The following is a 26,076-nucleotide window of genomic DNA, read 5'->3' as shown; positions in this document are numbered from 1 at the left end:
TGTACACATTTATCAAGGAAATATTTCAGTACCACAAAGTGGGGGAAAAAAGTACCCAAGACATGTTACGCATATGGAGACCTAGCAAAATACCCGTGCTTCACTACGGTTTTAAACTGAAAGTTATTAGTTACTAGAACTCAGTGATGAGTTACTAGACAAGGGATATTGTTTGTACCTTGATAACTGGTATACTAGCCCGACATTGGTAGATAATTGCAAGAGAGAATTCTCATGACTGATCCGTATTGAAACAGACTATAAGTAATTTATCACAAAAATAATTTATTCTATTATCACCACCTATTCAATACAAGCCAGGTGCTTTTACATTTCGGAGAGTCCACTGTTGGTTGAGCCTCTAAAATACACCCTAAATTCGTACGTCAACAGTTTTGTGGGAATGATTATTTTCTGATCTAACCCTCATTTTGAAACACGTACAAAAGATTTGGATTGAAACCCTATCTTATTTAATATCTAGAACGTAAAAGCAACCAACCTGTGAAATTTATTAACATCTAGGATATAGAACCCTTCAGGTAAAATTTTTAGTTTGTGCCTGAAACAGTTTTGGATAAATGGATATTATGCTTTTGAGAGTCAACCACTATCCAAACACCTTAGGGGAGAAATATTCTTAAGTATACCATATATTACACCTAAGACATAAAAGTAGAATCTTCTCGTAAAATTAGAACTTTGTACGTCAAACGCTTTTGTAGGGATGAATAATTTAGTTTCTGGAGCTAACCCCATTTTAACACATTAGGGATGGAAGGTTTAAAAATATTTCCTATTTCACACCGAGGATTTAAAATACACAGTTCAAAAATATTAGGGGAACATGTTTTTGAACGTATGCCATGCTCCACAAAACAATACCTCACACCCAGGTATATTACCAGCTAAACCTTTGTTCTTTACCATTGAAGTATACAAAAGTACATCAATGGATTCGCATTCATTTTCAGAACACAAATGGAAATATCCAAATAGTGGCAAAAACAAAGTGATAACAGTCCTCCGGGGTGGATTTTTATCACAGTTGGAGAGCTTCAATATGCTTTATGTCCTCCACGAGCATTTATCACAGCTTTGCACCTACGTGGCTTGCTCCATATAAGTAGACGGAGTTCACATTGCGGTATCAGGTCCCATTCTTCAATCACAGCCTGTTCTAGGTCTTGGACAGTCTGTGGTGGAACAGGATGCCCACGAACACTTCTGTCAAGCTTATCACACACATGCTCAATGAGATTAAGGTTGGGACTCACTGCTGGCCATTCCATCTCTTGAATGTCCAGTTCTCGCAAGACAGCTCTAGTGATGCGCGCCACATGAGCCCTGGCATTGTCGTGCATGAGTACGAATTCAGGGCCAGCACCATATGCAGCAACCAATGCAAGTTATGAATCTCATTCCGTATTGACGGTTATCACTTTACAAAAGAAAATATTTATAAAATCCTCCTATCAATACAAGTCAAGTCATCTGTTAGATGAAGCAAAGTCTATACATGTTTCAGCCTAATCTCAAGGCCATCTTCAGTAGTAAAACAATGATTACATAATATACAAACAAATTAAAAATCGTAATGATGTGAAGTGACAGTGATCATGATTAGTGAGTTAAAAAAACACATTGAGGTACAAAGTCCTCTCGTCTAGTAGATCTAAGTTGTCAATGTGACTTGAGACCGACAAGGTCATCTCCATTCGAGACGACAACTTTTAGTTACAAATGTTATACACGTTATATTCGTAGTATTGACGGTCTCACTACACTCCTCAGCATAGTGTTTTTATTTAAAAGTCAGCAAGATCTATTAGACGAGAGGACTTTGTACCTCAATGTGTTTTTTTAACTCACTAATCATGATCACTGTCACTTCACATCATTACGATTTTTAATTTGTTTGTATATTATGTTATCATTGTTTTCACTACTGAAGATGGCCTTGAGATTAGGCTGAAACATGTATAGACTTTGCTTCATCTAACAGATGACTTGACTTATATTGATAGGAGGATTTTATATTTTCTTTTGTAAAGTGCAGCAACCAACACATGTTGTAGCAGTATCTGCTCGACATACCCCGCAGCGGTAAGATTACCACAGAGATGCCACCCCACACCATCACACAACCTTGTCCGAATCGGTCAGCTTCCTGGACAACATTTGGCTCTGCTTAGTAGTTTCCATTCTTCTCTATTATGTTCCGTTATGTTTCTGAACCATTCTCTCCCCGCATTATTATTATTCTTCTTGACTGCATCTGCAAATTCTCTCATTCCACCATGGAGTTTCTTTGTGTCTCACTTTTGTTGATGTCTTTCCACAGGTTTCTTCTGCTGCTTTGACTAAAGCCTGTTTGAACCTTTTCCAGTCTTCCTCAACATCCTTCCACTCATCTTTAGGAAGTTGAATTTTAATCTTTTCCCTATATATCTCTTGGATTTCTCTATCTTTTAGTTTACAGTATTTGATTTTTGCGTGTCATCTCGCTCCATATTTAACCCTTCTGAATTTCATCAATGTCCCCACCAATTGTCTGTGGTCACCATCAAGATTAATGCTTGGTATCACATTCACATCTGTCAAGCATCTTCTGATTTCTTCCGTTATTATTATATAATCAGTTATGGATTTCTGTTGCAAGTTCCAGCTGTATCTGGTAAACTTGTGACTATCTCTTTTCTTACACCATCCATTACCAATGATCCATTTATTTCTCAGACACTTATCTAATAACATCTCCCCTTCATCATTTCTGTGATTTTCTCCCTGGCTTCCAACTGTTTCATTGGGATATACTTGCTGCTGTTCATCATTCCATCAACAGGAATCAAACATTTAGGGCTGTGAATGTAAAACAGCCCCAAAACATCTTCTTTTGTAGAAACTTTACTGTCTGTCTGATGTGCTTTGGCGAGACTTTCTCATTATTGCTTCTCCTTACGTGTGAGATGTTATAACCTTGCACTTGAAAATAACCTTGATTACTGAAAAGGACTTTTCACCACTCTTCTTGCACCCATTTCTGATGTTTTCTTGCCCATTCCAATCTCTTTTTCTTCATGGGACACGTTAATAGCTGTTTTCTGATAGATCTTTGAGGTTTCCTTTGACCTTCTAAAAGCAGCTTTACCGAGCTCGATAGCTGCAGTCGCTTAAGTGCGGGCAGTATCCAGTATTCGGGAGATAGTAGGTTCGAACCCCACTGTCGGCAGCCCTGAAAATGGTTTTCTGTGGTTTCCCATTTTCACACCCGGCAAATGCTGGGGCTGTACCTTAATTAAGGCCACGACTGCTTCCTTCCCACTCCTAGCCCTTTCCTGTCCCATCGTCGCCATAAGACCTATCTGCGTCGGTGCGACGTAAAGCAAGTAGCAAAAAAAAAAAAAGCAGCTTTATTATAACAATATTTTAACTACTGTCACCCCTCTCGCTCATTTTTTGACACATATACCAACATCATTCCTCACATTTATAATTTATAATTTTTCTTAAAAAAAACTACAATTAAGAGCAATCAGGATTCTGATTTATTATCCTTCAGGTTTGAGATTAAGGCTGAAGATGCCCTGAAGAAAAGGGGCTAAACATGTCCCTATATTTAACTTCATAAATTTTAATTCTTAATTAAAATTACTTTTTATGTATTGATTAGGTGGATTTTAATAAACATTAATATTTCTTTGATTTGTACAATTCAATACGGATCAAAATATGAGAATTATATGTTATAACGCATAATAGATGATGAATTAGTCAGTCAGTCAGGACATGTTAGTTTACGTATATACATATAGATTTAGTACCGAGTTAACGGGTTAATGTGAACAAGCAAGTAAATTTAGTTTTGTAAGTAATAAAGAGGTAACAACTGTTTTCTACCCATTCTTAACAATATGGGTATCCATTGTTGAGATGGGTAATTGTAGTTAATGCTCATATTGTTTGTTTGAAAGTTCATACTTGGCATGTTTTGTAGCTGTTTGAAACTGTATTCAATAAGTATATGAAGACCTGGGGGGAAGAACGATGAAGGTCTAATTTTTCCAATTTTTGGGTGTTGACGCTATTTTGTGCAGCAAATCGTGCAGTTTCTTTGTGTATATTCATTTGTGTAAATAATGCTAAGGGTCCGGTGATATTCACAGTTAAATATTTTGTGGCAGATGGAAGACCGATGAGAGTCCTGGTATTTGAAGGAAAAATGATGATAGTCCATTCTACTCTGTTCTTAAGGAAGAATTATATTTCTTGGGTGTTGGTATTTCTGTTTATTTATTCTTAGTGTGGCATTGTTGGGTTTACATTAATGAACATTTCCATTATTAATGCTGCAGTTTAGTAAAAGTGAGGTGTAAATCTAAAACCAGTGCAGTGTTTCTGTGAAAATGGATCTAGATGAAAGTTCAGAATTGAGCCGAAGTGCGAAGAAAATAAAGTATGGCCGAGTGGTTGATGTAGCAAAGGAACTAAGAGCACAGATACATGAAATAGGACAGGACTGTAAGTGCACCAGATTGAAGGTTTTTGGTAGATTGAATGAAGAAAAGAGGAATGATATCATTAAATATTTCAATAGTCTTCCTGATCGAGATGCACAAAGGTTGTATTTAAGTGGTTTGATCTAAATAAATCTTGTACAAAGGAGACGCCCTGGGAAAGGTCAGAGTGAAGCCCTTCTTCATAACCACTCATATTCTTACACAGTTAGAACTAAAGAAAATGGCGTTGTGATGGAAGTGCCCGTTTGCTATAGAGCATTTTTGGCTTTGCATGGAATAACCCCAAGAACGTTACAAACCATTCAAGAGCAAATAAAAGAATGTGGTAAGGTGATACCAGGCGGAAAAGGAAAGCACACAAATAGACCACATGCTCTAAGTGATGGAACCAGGAATGCAATTCATGAACATATTCAGTCCCTGCAAGGTCATCAATCGCACTATTCTTTGAAGCGGACATCAAACGTTTATCTCCCAGAAGAACTCAATGCAAAGAAATTACACCAGATGTACATGGGGAGGTATCCAAATAATCCAGTGTCTTATGACACTTATTTGCGAATATTCAATTCGGAGTACAATATTTCATTTGGATATCCAAGATCGGGGATACATGTAGTGAATGTGACGGTATGAAAGCCCAAGAGATGCATTTAAAAATGAACTGCCATCTTTGCAACAGAAATCGATTGATCAAGGCCTATTACAGCAATTGACTACAAAACTGAAAGAACTTGAAACCAGGAAAGAACTTCATTTGAGAAAGGCTGCAGCTTTTTATCAAAGAAAACATCTCTGCAAGAAATTTTGCGCCAAAAGGAAGGAAGAAGATGCCATTGCTACGGATTTCTACCAGTTCCAAATATAGCAAGTAACATGTTATATTACAAACGTCAGCTGACAGTTCATTTGTTTAATATCCATATTTTTGGTACTGGAGAGTCTGTATTCTATGGTTATGATGAGACTATAGTAAAGAGAGGAGCAGATGATGTAATATCAATGCTTCACCACTTTATATTTAACATTCTCTCCCCTGATGTGAAACGGCTTCATATATTCTGCGATTCATGTGCTGGCCAAAACAAAAACTTTACTACATTCATTATGTAGGAACAGTTTGCCAGAGGCTGGAAAAAATTATGATGACATTTCCAGAAAGAGGGCACTCATATCTTGAGTGCGACAAAAATATGGGGCTGTTATCACTCACTGCAGTAACGGAGATACCTAAAGATTGGTATGAGGTCGTACGCCACAGCAGACTTAAACAAAGCCCATTCCAAGTTGTTGAACGTCATCAATCAATGTTTAAACCATGGACATCATTCTTTACTTCTAATGGGCATTACAAAAAGAAGTTACTTGTGCCCTCAAGACCTTTAAAGGAAATAAAGGTGGAAACTGAACAGCCACGAATTATCTCACTAAACTCTGGAAGCTATAACGTTGGCTGAGGAAGTGACATTGTTACAGAGGCGAGAAGGAGGACATTGTCTGGGCTGCAAGAGGGGGAATTCATCCTGCCAGGGCCAGCTTACACAGAGATCCTGCCTATATCACTATCAAAATGGAAAGATCTGAAGGTAATTAAACCTTAATAGTATTTTTATTAATACCCTTAAGTATTGTTATTTAAACTCATTTTCATTAATTTTTCATTTGCAGGAACTGACCAAGCTTCTTACAACAGAATGATCAAAGCAGTTTTATGAGAATTTGCCACACATTGAATGAAAACGCACATTAATAAGAGTTTTTAAAATAATGTTCCAGTGTTGTATATTGAAGTGTTATTGTGTTTACACTCCAGAAGTTTAGAATATATAATTTAAGTGTGATGATTAAACCCTGTTCTGGAATAAGAATTGGACGCTCATCTATATTCCTGCTTATGTACATGCACTAATAGATAAGTGTTGATTATTCTCTATTGTTGTTTAATTTAAAAACGTGAAACATTGTAAGTACATTCTTAGAACGTGGGTGCATTGTTTCACAGCCGGTATGGTTTTCATATGTGTATTAGTTAGGTAATAAAGCGTCTCAAACTTTATATTTCAAATATCTCAGAACAATGGAAATGTGACCTTCATCGTTATTCCCCCCCAGGTCTTCATATTTAATCAGTCATAATAGATATATTATAATAAATAGATAATAGATATCCTTAAACCTGGCAATAGGTATAAAATGCCTTTGGGTGTGGCGACTCCATCGTAACAATAGCCTATATGGATAAAGCAGGTATGGTGCCTCGGAAAAGGTTAGGGCATGTCCTGCTAAAAACGATGCGCAGGTTTTCGGATGTTGGGGGGAACTGTGAGAAGTGGGCAACCAGCGCCAAACTACATCAAGTGACTAATCTCATGTTTTAATCCGTATTGAAATCTGTTAGTATACAATAATAAAGTTTTATTATGAATCCACCTGTTCAATACATTATAATGTTGTTACATTAAAATAACTTCATTAGTTAAAAAGTTATATATGGGACATGTTTCGCTCCCTTATAGAGCATCATCAGCCAAATCCGAATCTCAAACAATTGTTATTTACGTAACAAAGACTTAAGAACCATTAGAACACATTTGACAAACTTAAAACTTATTCTATTCAAAAATCATAAAATATAAAATCCTTGTATACATGGCTCAATTACATGTGCTTAATAGGAACATATATTAAAATTATGGAAGAGAGAGTACTAAAATATAAAATAAATAATATATATATCATGTCCAAAATCCTTTCAATCATCTTTATAAAATCCATTAGTTCAACGAACGGTCATTGACAACTATAAGAATATATCTTTCCAACAGCATTCGCCGAGGTCACATGACAAGCATTTAAATTTCTTGAAGACCAACATTTATCCTGTTATAAGTTCAATCATCAAATTTGACGATAAATTTTGAATCTTTATAGACTCTTATCCACAAGGGATAAATAACTTTTTTACCAGATCTCATTACTAAGAAGATCCACAAATTGGCTCCTAAGATTGATCTTCACATCTTTCTAGGATTTTGGACATGATATATATATTATTTATTTTATATTTTAGTACTCTCTCTTCCATAATTTTAATATATGTTCCTATTAAGCACATGTAATTGAGCCATGTATACAAGGATTTTATATTTTATGATTTTTGAATAGAATAAGTTTTAAGTTTGTCAAATGTGTTCTAATGGTTCTTAAGTCTTTGTTACGTAAATAACAATTGTTTGAGATTCGGATTTGGCTGATGATGCTCTATAAGGGAGCGAAATATGTCCCATATATAACTTTTTAACTAATGAAGTTATTTTAATGTAACAACATTATAATGTATTGAACAGGTGGATTCATAATAAAACTTTATTATTGTAAACTACATCAAGATTGCAACAGCAAATGTCCTGACATGGGGAAAGACAGAAGAACTGGTTGACTTCATGAAAGAAAAAGATATAGCCATACTTGGACTGTTTGAGACCAAGAAGAGGGGTATGGGAGAGATTCCTTTCAAAGATAGATACAGATTGTATTACAGCGGAGGACCTGAGGCAAAAACTGGAGTGGCCATCATACTTAGTAAAGAAATTCAAGAATATGTGGAATATACAAAATGCGGCAGGAATAGGATGATGGTGATAAGACTCCAGTTTGAAAATGGCATGAAAGATCTACTTCAGTTGTATGCCCCACAAACGGGTTGCATAGATGCTATTGTTGGGAGATCTAAATGCACAAGTTGGAATGGAAAGACAAGGAAAGGAAGATGTTGTATGGCGCTTTGGATATCAAATGTAAATCCAGAAGGTGAGTTGTTGGTGGATTTTTGCATGAAGAACCAAATGATTGTTGGAAACACCTGGTTTAGGAAGAACAGTCAGAAGATTACAAGGTATGGTTGGGAAGACAGACAAAGCAAGTCTATGATTGATTATACAATCATAGAGAAAGAACACCGAAAGAACCTTTTAGATGTTACAGCCAAGCCTGAAGAAGCCTCTGATGGAGATCATAGAGTTGTGATAGGAAAATTGAAAGTGGGAAAGATTGAAAAAGAAAAAAACCCATTAAGAAGAGAGAAAAGAATTAACCCGCAGTCACTTGCACTACGAGGTTCAATCTAACATTTTTACAAATTTTGCTACAATTGGTTTGTCCTTAGCTTTGAATCGATATCCATTTAAAAATGCCACATTCAGTCCTTTGAGCACGCCGTGATGTATTTGTGTAGTAGCTATGATATTTTGGAGGGGAGGAAAGAGCGCGTCACGCGTTGTGTTAGCTGCTATTTCACAGCGCAAGCGGTGATGTGTGTATGTGTAACCAGTGAGTAGCATTAGGGGAGACCTAACAGTGCGAGTGATACGTGTGTCTGATTTTCTACATTTTGATTTATATTTATTGTTACAACCAGCAATATGAGTGTGAGTCAAAGACAGCAGATTATTACCTGGTTGTTAGATGAAAATTTGGTTGATCACATAAGTTTTCCTGGGAATAATTATGGGTTGCTTGTGTGAAAATGCTGAAAATAATATTAATACCATAGGATAAAGTAACCTATCTTTTAGACCGTAAACCAATATACTGTAGACTTAATTAATATTCCAAATTGTATTTGTGATTTAGTAAGTAAGCTGATACGTTTATAGGCTACTGTTATCAGTTAGTGCTATTTCATATGAAGTAAATGTCATGTTTAAGTTTAACTGTGTGTCGTATTCAATAAAAATAATAAAACATGTTAAAATTACCAGTATACAATTAAAACATTAAAATAAAATAAAAGCAAAAAGAAACATACGAAATTAATGATTTTATAAGAGAAATACAGATGTTAGGTTCCACCTAACGATGTGAGTGATGACATGACTTGCCGATGCGCGAGTGATCTCGGCTTAAAGTATGGAAGTTGAAGGAGAAAAGCGTACCCAGGACAGAGAATAATTAAAGTTCAGTTAATAACAGAAGGAAATATCCTTGATATAATCCAGATTTATGGTCCTCAGATACAGTAGGTTGTGAAATAGATGAAAAGGAGGAATTTATCACTAAACTGGAGGATGCTGTAACATCTAACAAGACTGTGATTATAGGAGACTTCAGTGCTAGAGTTGGGAATGATAGAGGAGGATATGAAATTTTAGAGAGAAAATCTGCCCCAAAACTGAAGAGATTGGCTGAGAAACTGAACGTCAAAAAAACTATTTTCAAAAATACGGCAAGAACTCTATCTATTTCACTGTTTATCCATTGTATCCTGGAAGCCTACCATGACACATGCACGTTAATTTTACGTATATTAGTATTCTAGGGTTAATTAAAGCACATGATATAGATCTATTTTCAAAGCATTCCTTTTTTTTTTTCTCTCTCTCTCTACACAGTTGTAAGTATTCTCAGTATGTAGAATAATTTATTGAAATTAAACACAATGTGTACATATGTGTTAAAGGTTACAGTTTGTCATTATTTTCTTTTGGTACATCACTTCGTTGTTGTTGTTTTTTCTTACCAGTCCTTGGCAAGTGTGCCGATGCATTGTGTTTGTTCAATAATATTAATAATAATATTAATCAGGTGGTACCTAGGACAGGTCATTCCGCAGAGACGGCAAATACATTCTTCGTTTGGGGCGTGAAATCTGTTGGTTAGGCATATTTTCCCATGGAATCTGTGGACACCGAAGCGTGTGTATAAATGGCGTAGTTTGTACTTTGGGCACTTCCATTTACTGTTCTTCATTACTTCCGTAGATGACATATTTGCCTTTTCCCAGTGCTTCTCCATGATCATCCTTAGATATGTTGTTGCCCTATTCCTTCTAAAACCATACTACTCCTTTTCGAGCTGTAGTTGGATGATGATTCTTCATCTCTGTTCTACAATTCGTTCCATTATTTTGAGTCCACGAGATTGAAGAGTGATGCCCCTGTAGTTGCTGAGTTACTGCGTGTTTCCTTTCTTAAATACAAGGACAATAACTCCTTTAGTCCAGTCTTCGGGTACGTTTTTCCCTTCTTTCCAAATGGTGTTTACGACTCTGAACAACCATTGCAATCTTTGTGCTCGAGCAGCCTTGATCATGTCAGCACTTACCTCATCTATGCATACTGCCTTGGCTTTACTCATGTTCTTTAGTGCATTTTCCACTTCCATCCATGTTATAGGGGGCACAACATTTTCAATTTCAATATATTCTTTCACTGTGGTCTCCTCTTGTTGATTTTTTAAATTTTCGTTATATAATTTTTCAAAATGCTGTCCTATCTTATATCTTATCTCTTTGTCATGATGTATTCACAAAGATGCACACAAAAAGCTGTCACTTGCCTGCACTAATTTATTTACAAACTGTTATACTTTTGTCACAAATCATAAACCACCATATTGAACAACTGCCTATCACAAAGAATCAGAAGGCTAAGACTGCTATTTTGAAACAGCTGTCTGCCACTGTAGCATGTCAGCATAAACACAACATGAGCTCACGAAAACAACTCCAACTAAACAATAACTCAACTCCACCATCAAGGTCGCCTCCTTATATATATTATGTGCAAGGGTCGAAAAATACCGGGCGCCCAGTCGCCATGGCGCCTGAAATTTTTTATCTGGCGCCTTAATTTTGAAATTCGGTTTTGAAAATTTATTTTCCGAAATCCGGAGTTCCTTTACATGTACGTCCCCACCACTTTGTAAAGTAACCATTCGTAACTTATGGTGTTTCTCGTGTTTACTGTAGCTGATATATTATAATATCTGCAATAAACATTTTCACTGCTTTTGGCAGTCTTGAAATTCTGTAATTGGCGCTTCGTACTTTGGAACTTGACGTTTCGGTTCTGCGTGAGAGCTGCCTCGCGATCATGAGAGACATCGTTGTAACCCGTCAAACAAGTAGCTTTTCATGGGGACATATGGAGAAATGCAGAGAACTACTACGTTAAAATTCCACGAACATCACATTACCGCCTTCGTTCCCGTGACTTCCGTCTAGCGACTGAACGCATCGTGTCGTCACTAGTTCCACTCACCTTTGATTATTTGAGAATCTGTATTATTGAATTATAAAAGAGTCATTAATAACTTCGTGTGCCCAGTATGTTCTACCGGTACATCCTTTAATTATAGACAGACTAGACTTTCTTTCCTTTCTTGTAGTGTTTGCTTTCCCGAAGATGCCGCGCAATAATATGCTTTCTCTCAACCTGTAGCTTGCGGTAGTCAGATGAAGTTTGTTAAAACGAGGAATTTATTTCATTTTTGAGAATTCTTGAGTGAAATTATTAATGAAGCTAGTGTATTATTTAATTCTAAAGTAGTCGTGAATAACTTGGCGTGCTCAACATGTGTTGTGCATGCTTTAATTATAGAAAATTGAATCGTCATTTTAAGATGAAACATTCAAGCAGTGATATTTACATGTAACTTCTGCATCTACAATATTATATGGGCTTCCACCATAACCATGGCCGGATTAAGAGGGGAGCTAAAGGGGCTGCAGCCCCGGGCCCCGCGTGCCAAGGGGCCCCGGCCCTTGGCCGAACCTAAAATTGTATGAAAAGGCCTGCTGCTCCACCACCGTGCATGTATATGAATATTTACGCTCGCAAAATATCGAACACGCACTCTTCCTTCCTTCGTATCAGTTGTCCGCGTTAGTATTTCATCACTGCTAGAATCAATTACCGTCCTTAGGCACGAATCCGCCCCAGGGGCTCTGAACTTTGGAGCGTGGGTTGGCTACCACGGGGCCCTCAGCTGAGTCCTGGCATTGCTTCCACTTACTTGTGCCAGGCTCCTCACTTTCATCTATCCTATCTGACCTACCTTGGTCAACACTTGGTCTTTTCCGACCCCGACGCTATTAGGTTTGCGAGGGCTAGGGAGTCTTTCATTTTCACGCCCTTCGTGGCCCTTATCTTTCCTTGACCGATATCTTCATTTTTCGAAGTGTCGGATCCCTTGCATTTTTCCCTCTGATTAGTGTTATATAGAGGATGGTTGCCTAGTTGTATTTCCTCTTAAAACAATAATCACCACCACCACCACCACCGCACGAATCCTCGCTACTTACGCACTGTAGTTATTGTAAAGGTTATTGTTGACGAAAATTTAAATCTGGCAGCTTGCGAGTACGGCCAGACGGGAAAGGGGGTGAAGAGCTCTATGAAGTGAGCGGGAGGGGAAGCACGGAGCACGGTGGAATTCGGATGCTATACTATATCTTTGCATCAGGAAGAGAACTTCCAGTTCACCTCTGATTATTGAACCATTCGTAAGTTACAACTGTAATGTTTTTGTAAAATGGATAGAAAATATCCTAGTGGTGCCAAACAACGTAAGTTCTGTGTTGTATGTCGATTAGATAGTGATGATGAGACAAATGTAAAATATGTTTTGACATTATGAAATATTAACATGAAAAGCAGAGAAAAATAGTAGTCTATTTCAATACTTCCCTATTCATTAATTTTAAGTGCAAGTAGTTCTATAACGACTTCAGTATGCTAGTCTTAGGTGATGTTACGAAGAAGGGGCCCCACATTTTTAAATAGCCCAGGGCCCCCAAACACCTTAATCCAGCACTGGCCATAACGATATGATAATGTGAATATTTGTAATATTTCTAATAGTATTAGCCACTTATTTTCTGTTTAGGATGTTAGAAATGATGCATGTGTACGAAGTAGCATTAGAAGTGATAATAAACTGGGCACGCAGTAGCATTGTCAGCGTGAGCCTACAGTATAATTATGTTCCCAATACTCCTTAATACTCTGAGCTCGAGGAAAGTTAAAAACCTTAGTTTCGAAAAGGTCAAGCAAAGGGAAGGGTGTATGTAAATATCCTACCACGACGACAATGCGCGATTTCAGCCGATGACGGCTCCTGAATGTCAGGCGCTAGAACAAAAGTAACTAGAATAGCCAACCTAGCCGTTCCTAAACTATTGCCGTCAAAGCAGTGCTGATAAATTCCCGTGGAATTCATTCTTTGCATTTAAAACATACAGAATGACGGTTTATCAATTCTTGTATTTTCACTGAACACTATTTTCACTTTTAATTTAATTACAGCATATTTGTATTGAACGGTTTGCACTTTAGAAAATAATACGGTTGTTTTCATTCCTGTGCGGCGGCGGAAAATTGGCAGCGTTGCATCAGACATCGAAGCCCGCGAACTCGTAAGCCATTTAACTGGTGATTTATTGTAGTCTATTACGTGTTTTACGTTTCTGTGTTATACTTCAGAAAATTGGGAAAATGAAACGAACAAAGCCGCACAAATTGACTGATGCGAGTCAAAAACAGTGTACTCTTTCAGATTTCTTCGTAAGTAAAATGTAACACAAAGTGATACAGAAGCGAGTAAATGTGAGAAAACACTTGATGGAAGTGCCCATTGTAGTGTTCAGGACGACAATGACCAGAGTGAAATTTGTGGTGTTCAAAACAATAAGTCAAACATTAAAAATACGTCGAAATTTCAGTCAGGCAAACGGAAATTTCAGCAATCGTAGCTTGAATTACTACTGTGGCTGCGCTATGAGGAAGGAACTGCGAAGTGTGAATTATGCAGTAAATTTCCTAGTATTGCCGACCAAAATTCTAAAGTTGTATCCGGATTTTCAGGACCCTTTAAACTGGAAACTTTTAAAAAACACGAAAAATCCTATCCTCACTCGAAGTGTCAGGAGGCTGAAAGTTTCAAAAAAAATCCCGAATGTGCACCCTTAGCTAAGTGTGTAAAGAAAATGGATGCTAATATGTTACAGCATATGAACGCATTGTTCATGGCATCTTACCATATTGCAAAAAATAACAGACCCTACACTGATTTTGAAAGTTTGGTTGCATTGTTGAGCAAGTTGAATGTTACTGATTCTGAGAAGTATGTGAATGATAAACAATGCAGAGAATTTATTTCATACATTGCCTCAGATCTTCGTGAAGATTTGGTATGTAAAATTAACCCATTTATGTCCAGCGGGTCGTTTGCGACCCACCCGAAAGAAAAAATTCTGCCGAGCGTATTTTTTTGTTGTTTCGCGTTGATAGCACATTTAGTGTGTGTAGTAAGATTGCCCGCACTGCCGTATCTTGGTTGGAGCAGTTTTCCCGCCAAAACGCAGATGCTGCGCGGCAGCTAGTTGAGTCATGGTGGAACCTGCATCGCGCTCTCGCCGTTATTGGTAAGTAGAGTGGTTAAAAGTTTTAAATTGTAGTGTTCAGTGTGTTGATGTTGTTTGGGGATATCTGACGCATCTTTAGATGCCTTTAATATTTCAATATGTCAGTTCGTTCTAACAATACACCACGAATAACATAGTGTGGGTCGCAAACGACCCGCTGGGCACAAACCACAGAGCAATAGTACTTTAGCGCATCTTTGCATTTAGATGGTTACAACACAAGGGATTGGCGGAAAATGTTCTAAATTAGTGTTTTTGAAACAATATCCACTATTCGGAGCACATTTAAGTCGTCCATTCAGTAACTAATTAGCAAATTACAGTTTTTAAATACTTATTTCGTCTTTTTCAGGCGAAAAAATTTAACTACTGCTGAAATTCTGTCAGAGCTTGAGGTATTGACTGCCAGCGATATTCCTGGAACATTAGTAGATGTTTTTATCACTCCACCGGATGATAAGCCTATTCGGGCGACGAAGATGATTGCTGCAATCCAAACAAAATGGGTGGGTCACAACTAGGGACTGAAGCACAAGACTATTTATCAAGGTGCAAAAGCTAACGAAAAATGCTCTAAAGATGTTGACTTAGCGGAAAGCGTTGTTTTGAAATTCTGCAATGTTTTGTCTAAGTTTTACCCAGTGTATGCTTCTCTTTTTACTGCGATACATTTTTTTACTTGCTCAAAGTTGTTGTCGGAGTTAAAAAGGAGGAATGCGATGCACTGGCACGGTTTGGGCTAACCGGATGGACGGCTGCCATTGCCAGACAAAAAGAAGACGAGGAATAAAAAAAGAAAGGGGATACTTTGAAAGTGCAGTTGATAAAGAAGATCAAATAGTGGCTGTGACATGGAAAGACAACAACGTTGTGAACATCCTGTCAAACGAGCATGGCGTAGAACCTGTTGGAGAAGCTGGGCGGTACTCATTCGCACAGAAAAAAACCTGTGAAGATACCTCAGCCACATTTTGTTTCTAAGTACAACAAGACCATGGGAGGAGTAGAACAAACGGACAATGTATCTACTTTCCGCATCAGCATAAGAGGCAAAATATGATATATGCCAAGTCTGCTCTGGCTTCTAGACGTTGTGATGAGCAATGCTTGGATTTTGTCGAAATCTCACGGCATGAAGCTTGACGCCTTGGCTTTCCGACGATTCACTGTGACCAGCTTGTTAGAGAAGCATGGAACCCCTCCTCGCAATGTTAACACGAGTGCACCAGTGACTGAAGCCCTGCAGGAAAGCCACGGTAGTCATCTTCTGGTGGACAATCAGCCCCGGCGACGTCGCGTCTGCGAAAGTAAAACTGTCCGAGCATGCCAAAGATGTGCTGTTGCCTTACACCATTATTGTTTTGGAGAATTCCACAAGAAGTAAAGTGCACTGTGTAAATGAGAACGTGGTTTTAGCTTCGTAGCTTAAAATTTTGACTTATTCAGTTTTTTTATGCAAGACAAAATGTTTTATAATAATGATCCCAAAGCCTGTTGTGCCATTTCAGTACTGAGTATTCAAAGGAATGTGTAAGACTGACTAGGAAACTCGACTGATAGTCTATTTTATATTATTAATGTTAATGTTATATTTTGATACTCTTTACATTTGTAGGAGAGATTCCTTTTTATGGCATTTAGTAGAGAGCAACTTCTTATTAACATTTTCTCTGTAGTAGAGTGTCATTTTCATTTTTCACTAATAATGAGTCATAAAATACACCAGTTGTTCTTCTTTTATCATTAAAAATATACCATGATGAACCCAAACATGTAAATAGCCAAAGCCCATGTTGAAGATATGCCCCTGGGGTCCATGCCCAGTGGGTCGTTTACGACCCATGCTGTAATTTTTAAACAACAACAACAAATATTTTAAAAACAATTTTCGGGGCGTTTTTTGGACATAAATAAACTGATTCCAGTAGTCAAAACCATAAAATTCGAAAAAAAAATTCTTGGGCATAAATGGGTTAAGGGAAGTTCATATGTCAGTATCTTACTCGATGGATCAACAGATAAATCTGATGATGAGGAGCTCATACTTTACGTTCGTTTTTTAAAAGAAAATAAGGTGAAGGAGACATTTCTTTCTATTGTGTCATTGGAGGATGCAACAAGTGATGGCTATATGGAAGCTCTGGAAACAGAATTGCTTCAGTTAGGGCTTGGAGGTCTCTTCACAGGTACAAAACTAATCAGCATAGGAAGTGATGGAGCACCATGTATGATTGGTGTTCTAAAAAAAAAAAAAAAAAAAACTCATACCTTTATTTTCCTTCCTTCACCTCCTCTAAAATTTTCCTTTGATCCTTACCTACCTCCGTTTCTCTCTTCAGCTAAAAAAAAAAAAATCTCATACCTTTATTTTCCTTCCTTCACCTCCTCAAAAATTTTCCTTTCATCCTTACCTACCTCCGTTTCTCTCTTCAGCTAAAAAAAAAATCTTACTGTCTTTTATTCAGAATCAAATTTATGGTCCGCATTGAAATGCGAATTTATATCCACCTTTATTTAACTCCATATATGTTATTCCACCCCGTGAAACATCCATCGTCCTTCAAGATTCCAGAAGCAGAAGAGCTTTCTCCTAGTATCGTACTTCGCATCGTCTATTAATTCTACTTTATAAACATCTTGAGAAGACAATGTTACGATTCTTTATTTTCAATTGATCTCTGAATGAACAACATTATCGCTTAAGAACCAAGTTTTTTCGATTTCCATTTCCACAATTTATACGACGCATGGAACTTTTTTAAGGATCTCTATTTTTTAACATAATATAGCGCTTCTCTGGTTTCCTAAGCCTCCTCGCGCAACAATTGCCTTGTTCCAAAAAATGAAGAGCCTTTCCAACATCCATGTATTTTGACGTCTTTCAATACCTTACAAAATACGACGTAATCTTCTTCGAATATACAACAGCTAAGAAGAAGCCAGCATTCAACCTACTCTTCTTCTTTATTACATTATTTAGTGCACAGTGGTCTTTTATAATATACGGCACACCGAACTTTACATAACTTCCGCTCAGTGCTTCGTCAATTGGAAGAGTTATTATTTTTAATATATCTCTACTCAAATTCCCACATGGTATGTACCTTTAAAAAGACTGTACTTGTGTTTACATTGTTTATGTCTTTCTTCGATATTTACGCTTTAATTTACTTCAGGCTGATGATGACCTATTACTAGGTCGAAACTAGTCCCTATGTAATTTTCATTTTGTATTGAAAAGGTGGACCAATAATAATATATTATTTTACTCTATTGTTCTAATGGTTTGGTAACAAAAATATCTGAAAAACTTGAGAACTTGGTAAACGTTCATTGTGTTGCACATCAACTCCAACTCACCGTTCTTCACTCAGTGAAAAATGTGAAACTTAAAATCATTGATGAAATTGATTCTATACTCAGGAAACTATACAAGTTTTATCGACATTCGCCGAAACGACTTCGCGAACTGAAGAAAATTTCGGAGTTACTGGAGTGTGAAATATCTAAATTGCAGTACTTACACCAAGTTAGATGGGTAGCAAGCAAATTAAATGCTTTGCATGCAGTTGTCAAAGACTGGGAATGCCTAGTGGTGCATTTAGAGAATATTTCTGAAAGGAAAGGTGAAGAAGGAATCACGGCCAAAGGTCTTCTAAAGAAGATCAAGGACTTCAAATTTGTCATCACAATTCACTTCTTGTATGATTATCTGAGTATATTCAAAAGACTTTCACTTGTATTTCAGAGGCATGATCTGATTTTTAAGTCAGGTAAGAATGCATGTAAATAATGCAATTAATTCATTGCAGCAACTTCAGAACACCAAGGGCCCAATGGAAGAAAAATTTGTTTCTGCTACAACACTTTCAGGAGTTTTCAATGGAATACAGTTATCAGGTGTGTCGGATAAGAATTTCACGACAGACAGGGAACATATTTTGGCAAGTGGGATTAACTTCCTGAAATACACATTTCTTCAAAATGAAGATATTCAAAGTGCCACTGGTGTTTTTGACACATATTCCTGGCCTTCAGGAAAACAATTGGAAAATTATGGCAACAGTGAAATACAGCTTCTTGCCACTCATTTTTCAAAACACCTTCAAATTGAGGAAAACAACGTAGAAGACATACTGAGCGAGTGGTACGAGTTCAAAATAGTCGGGAAAGATCTTCCACTGAGTGATCTACTTGAAAAATCGCAGACTATGAAAGGACGATTTACGATTTTAGGAAAGCTCCTCAGTATAGTGGCAACAATTCCTGTATCGACCTCATCATGTGAGCGAGGGTTCAGTACAATGAATATAATTAAACACAAACTGCGAACCAAGCTTACTGTGAAGAACTTAAGTGATCTCATGATGATATCTTTGAATGGACCATCTATAAAGGACTTTGATGCAACAAAATGTATTGATCGTTGGTATTTTGGTGGGAAATCAAACAGGCACGTGTAGTATAATTTCAAAAGATGCTGACTTTGAAGGCGACTGGTGACTATTTGGGTTAGTATTTCTTAAAATATAAACTGTTTCTATTCCATTCTTATATGAATTGATAGACTAGACTACTTAGGGACACACTTCAAAAACAATACATAGCTTAATCCTAGTCTAACCTGTGGTTTTTGTACTGTTTATTTGCAAAAAATGTGCTGGCTCCTGATAAAAAGGTGCTGGCTACTGAATTATTTCTACTTTTTTCTACCCCTGATTATGTGCCTGGCCAGGCTTCTAGAAGGATATGTTACAACATATATTCTCGTAAGTTGTAGAATGCCTAATTACCTAGTTACAATGTAAGTAAGGTTCTATATAGTTCTCGTCTTACATTCTGGTAATTACGGTGTGTTGCACAATATTGCAGTGGATTATACATCATAAATGCTGGTAATAATAAAGTATACACTATTAATTACAGATTCTTACATTAACTAAACTCATATTAATATATATACAACACGTTTCATGACATAACCTCACAAATAATATGATCGTCCGTACCTAACTACGTAAATAATAATACTAATACTAATAAATGGATGTAAACAGTTCATAGCCATACCTCACAAGTCATAATAGTAATAATAATTCTACCTCGATACTTGCATTAATTACCCATGGGTTACAGAATATTGTTTTCAAGTTATATTAGTCTACTAGCAAGATACCCGTGCTGCGCTACGGTATTATACTGAAATTTATAATTGAATGCTTATTGTTTTAGATATATAATCCGCCGAAATTCGCGATCTGACTCGTTTTCTGCAAGAATCCACCAAAATTCCCGATCTGACTCGTTTTCTATTATTTTACGGCACGTTTCCTCCATTTTTCAATCTTCCTTTCCGGTAATCGATTTCGTACCTCCCGGGCTAGGCTCAGGTATTCCTCCCGGTCAGTTGGGTCCGTAAATCTTTGCCATCTTTTCCTATAATCATTTTTAACATGGATAAAATCCTTCAGGAGATCCGGCGTGGTGTCATATTGGGTGCCTTGGCGGCACTGAACCCGCGGGCGGACTGCATTCTTAGTCATTACCCGTCCAGGAGCCGTTTCCAGCGCGGTCCGCCCATTTGACGACGGTCCGGAACATTATTATTATTATTATTATTATTATTATTATTATTATTATTATTATTATTATGTGTTGCTGGAATGGCTGATGACAGGAAAAACCGGAGTATCCGGAGAAAAACATGTCCCGCCTCCGTTTTGTCCAGCACGAATGTCACATGGAGTGACCGGGATTTGAACCACGGAACCCAGCTGTGAGAGGCCGGCGCGCTGCCGCCTGAGCAACGGAGGATCCTTAAAAGTACATTAATAACAGTAAAATCAATTGGTCTCACCTCCTTCTACACCCCACCGCCGTTAAGTTTATTTACCGACAACCCCCCCCCCCCCCCAAAAATTAAAAGGAGGCTTGTTTCTTAATGTTTAAGGGAGATTCCAAACACCAATGTTCACGTCTATTACCTTCAGTTTTGAGATATAAGTATCCCCATAAAAATAATCTACTTTTTTCACTTCATTTCACACAAACCCCCCCCCCCAGGTGAATTTTCGCGCAAAAATACTTGTTTCTTTAATAGTAAAGGATCTTCTAAATACCAATTATCACGACTCTAACTTCTTCAGTTTTTGATTTATGTGTCCTCATGAAAGGAATTCAACTCCTTTACACTCCCGCCCTTCAAGATGGGTCCCCCCCCCCCCCGCCCCCAAAACGCGCTTTTCTTTGTTTTTAAAGGAGATCCAAATACGAATTTTCACGTCTGTAACAACTTTAGCTTTTATTAGATGTATGTATTCTCATACAATTAAATCAATTAATTTTTCAATTCTTTCACCCCCCCCCCTTCCCCCCTTCATTGGATTTTCTGAGAATACGTGTTTCTTTACTTTTAAAGCAGTTTGCAAATATCAAATTTCACGTCTGTAACATCTTCATTTTTGAGATATCAGTAGCCTAATTAAAAGAATTCAACACCATTTTCAGTCACTTTTACCACCCTCCCCCTCCACCCAAATGGTATTTCCGAAAACTAAAAATACACGTTTCTTTATGTTTAATAGAGATAAAAAATACCATTTTACACCTCTGTAATATGTTAACTTTTTTAGATATACTGTAAAAATCCTCATTTTGAAATTTCACCCCTTTTGAGTTCCCCTTAAGTGGAGTTTCCAAAAACAAATCACCTATGTTTCTTTACATTTACAAGAGATTACAAACACCCACTTTTTACGTCTGTAACATTTTACGTTTCTAAGATATTCTGTAGATATAGTCTTTCTCACCCCAATTTGTCACTCCTGTTTAACCGCCATTAATTGGATTTTCCTATTGGGATTTACAGGAAACAAAAAAATACGTGTTCCTTTCTTTTTAGAGGAGATTCTAACTACCAATTTTTACATCTGTAAATTTTAAAGTTTTAAGATCTAGACACACTCATTTTAAAAAATTCACCCCCCAATATTTGGATTTTCCAAAAACCAAAAAAGTCTTGTTTCTTTATTTTTAAAGAAGATCCCAAACACCAATTTTCAGGTCTGTAATATCTTCAGTTTCTGAGATATAAGTAGCCTCATTAAAGGCATTCAACCCATTATTCACCCTTTTACACCCTTCCTATTGGGATTTTCCGAAAACTAAAGAATACGTGTTTCTTTATTTTTAAAGGAGATTCTAACTACCAGTTTTTACATCTGTAAATTTTAAAGTTTTAAGATGTAGATACACTCATTTTAAAAAATCACCCCCTTTTCATTCCCCCCCCCCCCCATAATTGGTTTTTCCAAAAACAAAAAAATACGTGTATCTGTATTTTTAAAGGAGATCCCAATCACCAATTTTCAGGTCTGTAATATCTTCAGTTTCTGAGATATGAGTAGCCTCCTTAAAGGCATTCAACCCTTCTTTCACCCTTTTACACCCTTCCTATTGGGATTTTCCGAAAACTAAAGAATACGTGTTTCTTTATTTTTAAAGGAGATTCTAAATACCAATTTTTACATCTATGAACTTTAAAAGTTTTGAGATATAGATACACTCATTTTAAAAAATCAACCCCTTTTCACTCCCCCACCCATTAATTGGATTTCCCATAAACAAAAAAATACATGTTTCTTTATTTTTAAAGGAGATCCCAAACACCAATTTTCAGGTCTGTAATATCTTCTGTTTCTGAGATATAAGTAGCCTCATTAAAGGCATTCAACCCTTTTTTCACCCCTTTTCACTCCTCCTATTGCGATTTTCCGAAAACAAAAAAATACGTATTTATTTTTAATGAAGATTCTAAATACCAATTTTTACATTTGCAAACTTTAAAAGTTTGGAGATATAGATTCACTCATTTTAAAAATTCACCCCCTTTTCACCCTCCCATTAATTTGATTTTTTTAAAACAAAAAAATACGTGTTTCTTTATTTTTAAAAGAGATCAAAAGTACCAATTTTCAGGTCTGTAATATCTTCAGTTTCTGTGATATAAGTATCGGTATCCTGATTAAAGGCATTCAACCCATTTTCACCCTTTTTCACCTTTCCTATTGGGATTTTCTGAAAACAAAAAAATACGTGTTTGCTTTTTTTTAAAGAAGATTCTAAATACCAATTTTTACATCTGTAAACTTTTAAAGTTTTGAGATATAGATACATTCATTTTAAAATTTCACCCCCCTTTTCACCCCCTTAGCGACGGAATATCCAAAAATCCTCTCTTAGCGAGCACCTACATCTTAATATGAATATATCCCCAAAATTTCATTTCTTTATGTCCAGTAGTTTTGGCTCGGCGATGATGAATCAGTCAGTCAGTCAGTCAGTCAGTCAGTCAGGACATGTTATTTTATATATATAGATTACACTTGCGTCAATATCCCCCCTATAACTTGAAACAATTTCCACAGTCTATCACACTTGTCAACTTTGCCTTGGTCGTAGATTGTATCTTCTCTCTTCCTCAACGTCGCTGGGTGTGCTCTCCCCCTCTTTACCGGATCGTGCCATGTCGGGTTTATGAGCTGCATAGTCTAGGATCGCCTTGTTGTATTCCACAAGAAAGTCATGACCTAATATGATATCACGTATTAGTTTCTACTCATCACCAAGCCAACTGTCCTCGTTTTGCTGATTTTGAGACCTAAGGTTGTAAAAGCTTCATGCCAGAGATCTAGTCTAGTTTGTACTTCCGCTTCTGTCTCACCCCATACCATTACATCATCAGCAAAAACTAGGGCATTAGTTGTTGGATCCTTTCTCTTAACCGCTTTTAAAACTTCATCCATTATGATTGTGAAGAGAAGTGGTGAAAGACAACTTCCTTGCTGGACTCCACTCTTCATTTCGAACCAACCTGACCTTCCATCCTGGACCTGGACACAACACTTGGTTTCATCATATAATTGTTGTACTCGTGCTATATTGTCATCGGGCACTTTCTTATGTCTCAAACATTCACATATATGCCTGTATGGTACATGATCATGTGCTTTCTCAATGTCCAGAAAAACAGTTACAAGAGTTTTACCTTTCTCCCAATACTTCTCATGGAGCATTGCAAAAATGAGATCTAAATCCATGCTGTTCCTCCTCAAGTGTAGGTTCAACATATTTTCTAATCCTGCTCTCAAGGATGGATTCGTAGATTTTGAGGCCATGTGACAGCAGAGTTATACCTCTGTAGTTGGTACATTTCTTTCTACCACCTTTTCTCAACAATGGGATGATGACTCCTTGCTTCCAGTAATTGGGTATTACATTCACTTTCCAGATTCTATTTAGTACCCTGTACATCCACTGTTGTTCATTAACATAATCAATATCAGCCACAGCATCGATGTTCTTTTTGATTATGAATGCCACACCATTCCTTGTTTCCTTCTTATTTCCATGTCAGTAGAGTTTGTAATCTTTCTCCAGCAATTTATTTCCTTTCTGTTTCCACTTTGTTTTGCTCAGTCCAAGGACCAGTCTTTTTTCTTTGCATGAGATCTGCAAGAACCTCACATTTAGTAATCAGTGTTATGGTATTTAATGTTGCTATTTTGAATTTTTTTTTTTCCCGTCCGTGAATTTTCTTCTTTGAATAATTCCAATTTTTTTGTGCTTATCACAGACATCCTTATCATAAGTATAGATAGGAGGAGGTCTGTGTCGTGGTTTTTGTTTACATTCAAGGCTTATTTTACTGTCAAAAGAAATTCAACAATTGGCAGTGAACAACAACATTAAACGGCAAATGACGAGTGCGAAGGTCACTCCAACCTTTACCTGCTAACTGATTGCCCCTGATATCTGGTGTGTCTGCTAGTAACTACTGAGTCACAAAACAATCGTTAGATTTCATGAAGATTGAATTTCTCCGGCAGCATCCAATAGCATAGCACAGAAATCCCAAACAGCAAACTACTGCTAGAGTAATCCGCTGGCTATCCAGCACGGTTCTCTTCCAACTGCTGCCTAAGTCCACCGGAGTGAAAAGATTATCAGGTAGATTTTTATTATTTAAAGATATTACCCATAGGTAATAATGAGTTACAATATTGTTGTGGCCACTTATTCAGTATTTGTAATATTTAAAATTAGAATAGCAGTGTATCATAATAAACTTGAGAAATAGTTGACATCTTTTATGAATTAAAGAAATCTTCATGTGTTTGTAATGGGTCTGTTATCTTTTCAGAAAGTGATTTTATCCATGTGTTGTTGTAATTTTTTTTTTTTTTAACTGATGTTAATAGAACAAGTAGATAAGGTTATTTGCTCATACATTTCATGATGTTTTGCTAGATTTGTCTGGGAAGACTGTGTCCTCATCTTTCCGAGGCCTTTTCCTCAATGAAGATGATGATTCCCTGGACTGCATGACTCTATTCAAGAACAATGCAGAATCTGATGTTGATCTAGATATGGAGCCAGAGGTACCTGAAACCTTTGAAGGTAAGACTTAGGACACTGCACCATAGCGAACATGACAGATTTTACAATCTAACCTCTCTGATACTGACATAAGATATTAAATTTCAAAAGACGAACAGTTGCTCAATAAAGGTATGAGTGTATATGCACATGCAGGAATGCATGGAATACAATTCACACATTCCTGAAAACAACATTATTCGATTATTCTGGGCAACAGAACAATGGAATTCAAGTTCACATTAGCTCTTACTAATACAGTAAATTAAGAAATACATGTCACTTGTAATTAGGTTTATCTCAAGTGCAGTAGCACGATGCACAATAGGCCACTCCATATCTGTGCCAGGTGGCCTAAACAGCTGAGTCATAGGTAGACATAGACAGATCCTCACATCACAAGTTTGATTCCCATCTAGGACATTATTTTTATTTGTGCGATTTAAAGATACCATCAAATGAGATCATACCAATGTTTTTATCAGGTACATCCTGGATTATTTAAGTAATGAAATTAAATATATAAGATTTTTCTTGTGCACCAGTTCCCTATTAGTTTTCTTCCATTCATCTAGTACAATTCGCCAAGCAATATTTAAGGGACGAAAAGAAGCCACATCAAGAGCTTGGCAAAGGTGTATAGCATTTTGGAGGCTATAGCTCAAATTTGATCTCATGATCTTCACACAATTTGATGATGTTAATCGAGAGATGACTCGACAAGTTATCACCTGTATTGTCTTTACTAAAGGCAACATAATTTTCTAATATCGTGCCTCGAACATTGTGAGATCAAACCAGCCATTCCTATTTCTGCTGTAACCAACACTTTTGATCCCTCCTGTCCACGTGCCATGTAGCTGCTTACTTTTATCAACAGTGAATGATAGTAACACTTGACACAAGGTAGGTTAT

The 26,076-nt window shown here is 36.9% G+C and overlaps 1 protein-coding gene across 1 annotated transcript in view; it reads left to right on the top strand.

The window, feature by feature from the left end:
- Window positions 1-26,076, top strand: part of LOC136876476 (condensin complex subunit 2) — a 184,202-nt gene that overhangs the window by 61,252 nt on the left and 96,874 nt on the right. The window contains exon 5 of the mRNA XM_067150472.2: window positions 25,033-25,182. Coding sequence (XP_067006573.2) covers window positions 25,033-25,182 — 150 coding nt within the window. The remainder of the gene's footprint in view (window positions 1-25,032; window positions 25,183-26,076) is intronic.

Source organism: Anabrus simplex, chromosome 1, assembly GCF_040414725.1.
Source record: "Anabrus simplex isolate iqAnaSimp1 chromosome 1, ASM4041472v1, whole genome shotgun sequence".
Classification (NCBI taxonomy): Eukaryota; Metazoa; Arthropoda; class Insecta; order Orthoptera; family Tettigoniidae; genus Anabrus; species Anabrus simplex.
The sequence above is the reverse complement of the archived record's forward strand: the minus strand, read 5'-3'. Positions and strand labels throughout refer to the sequence as shown.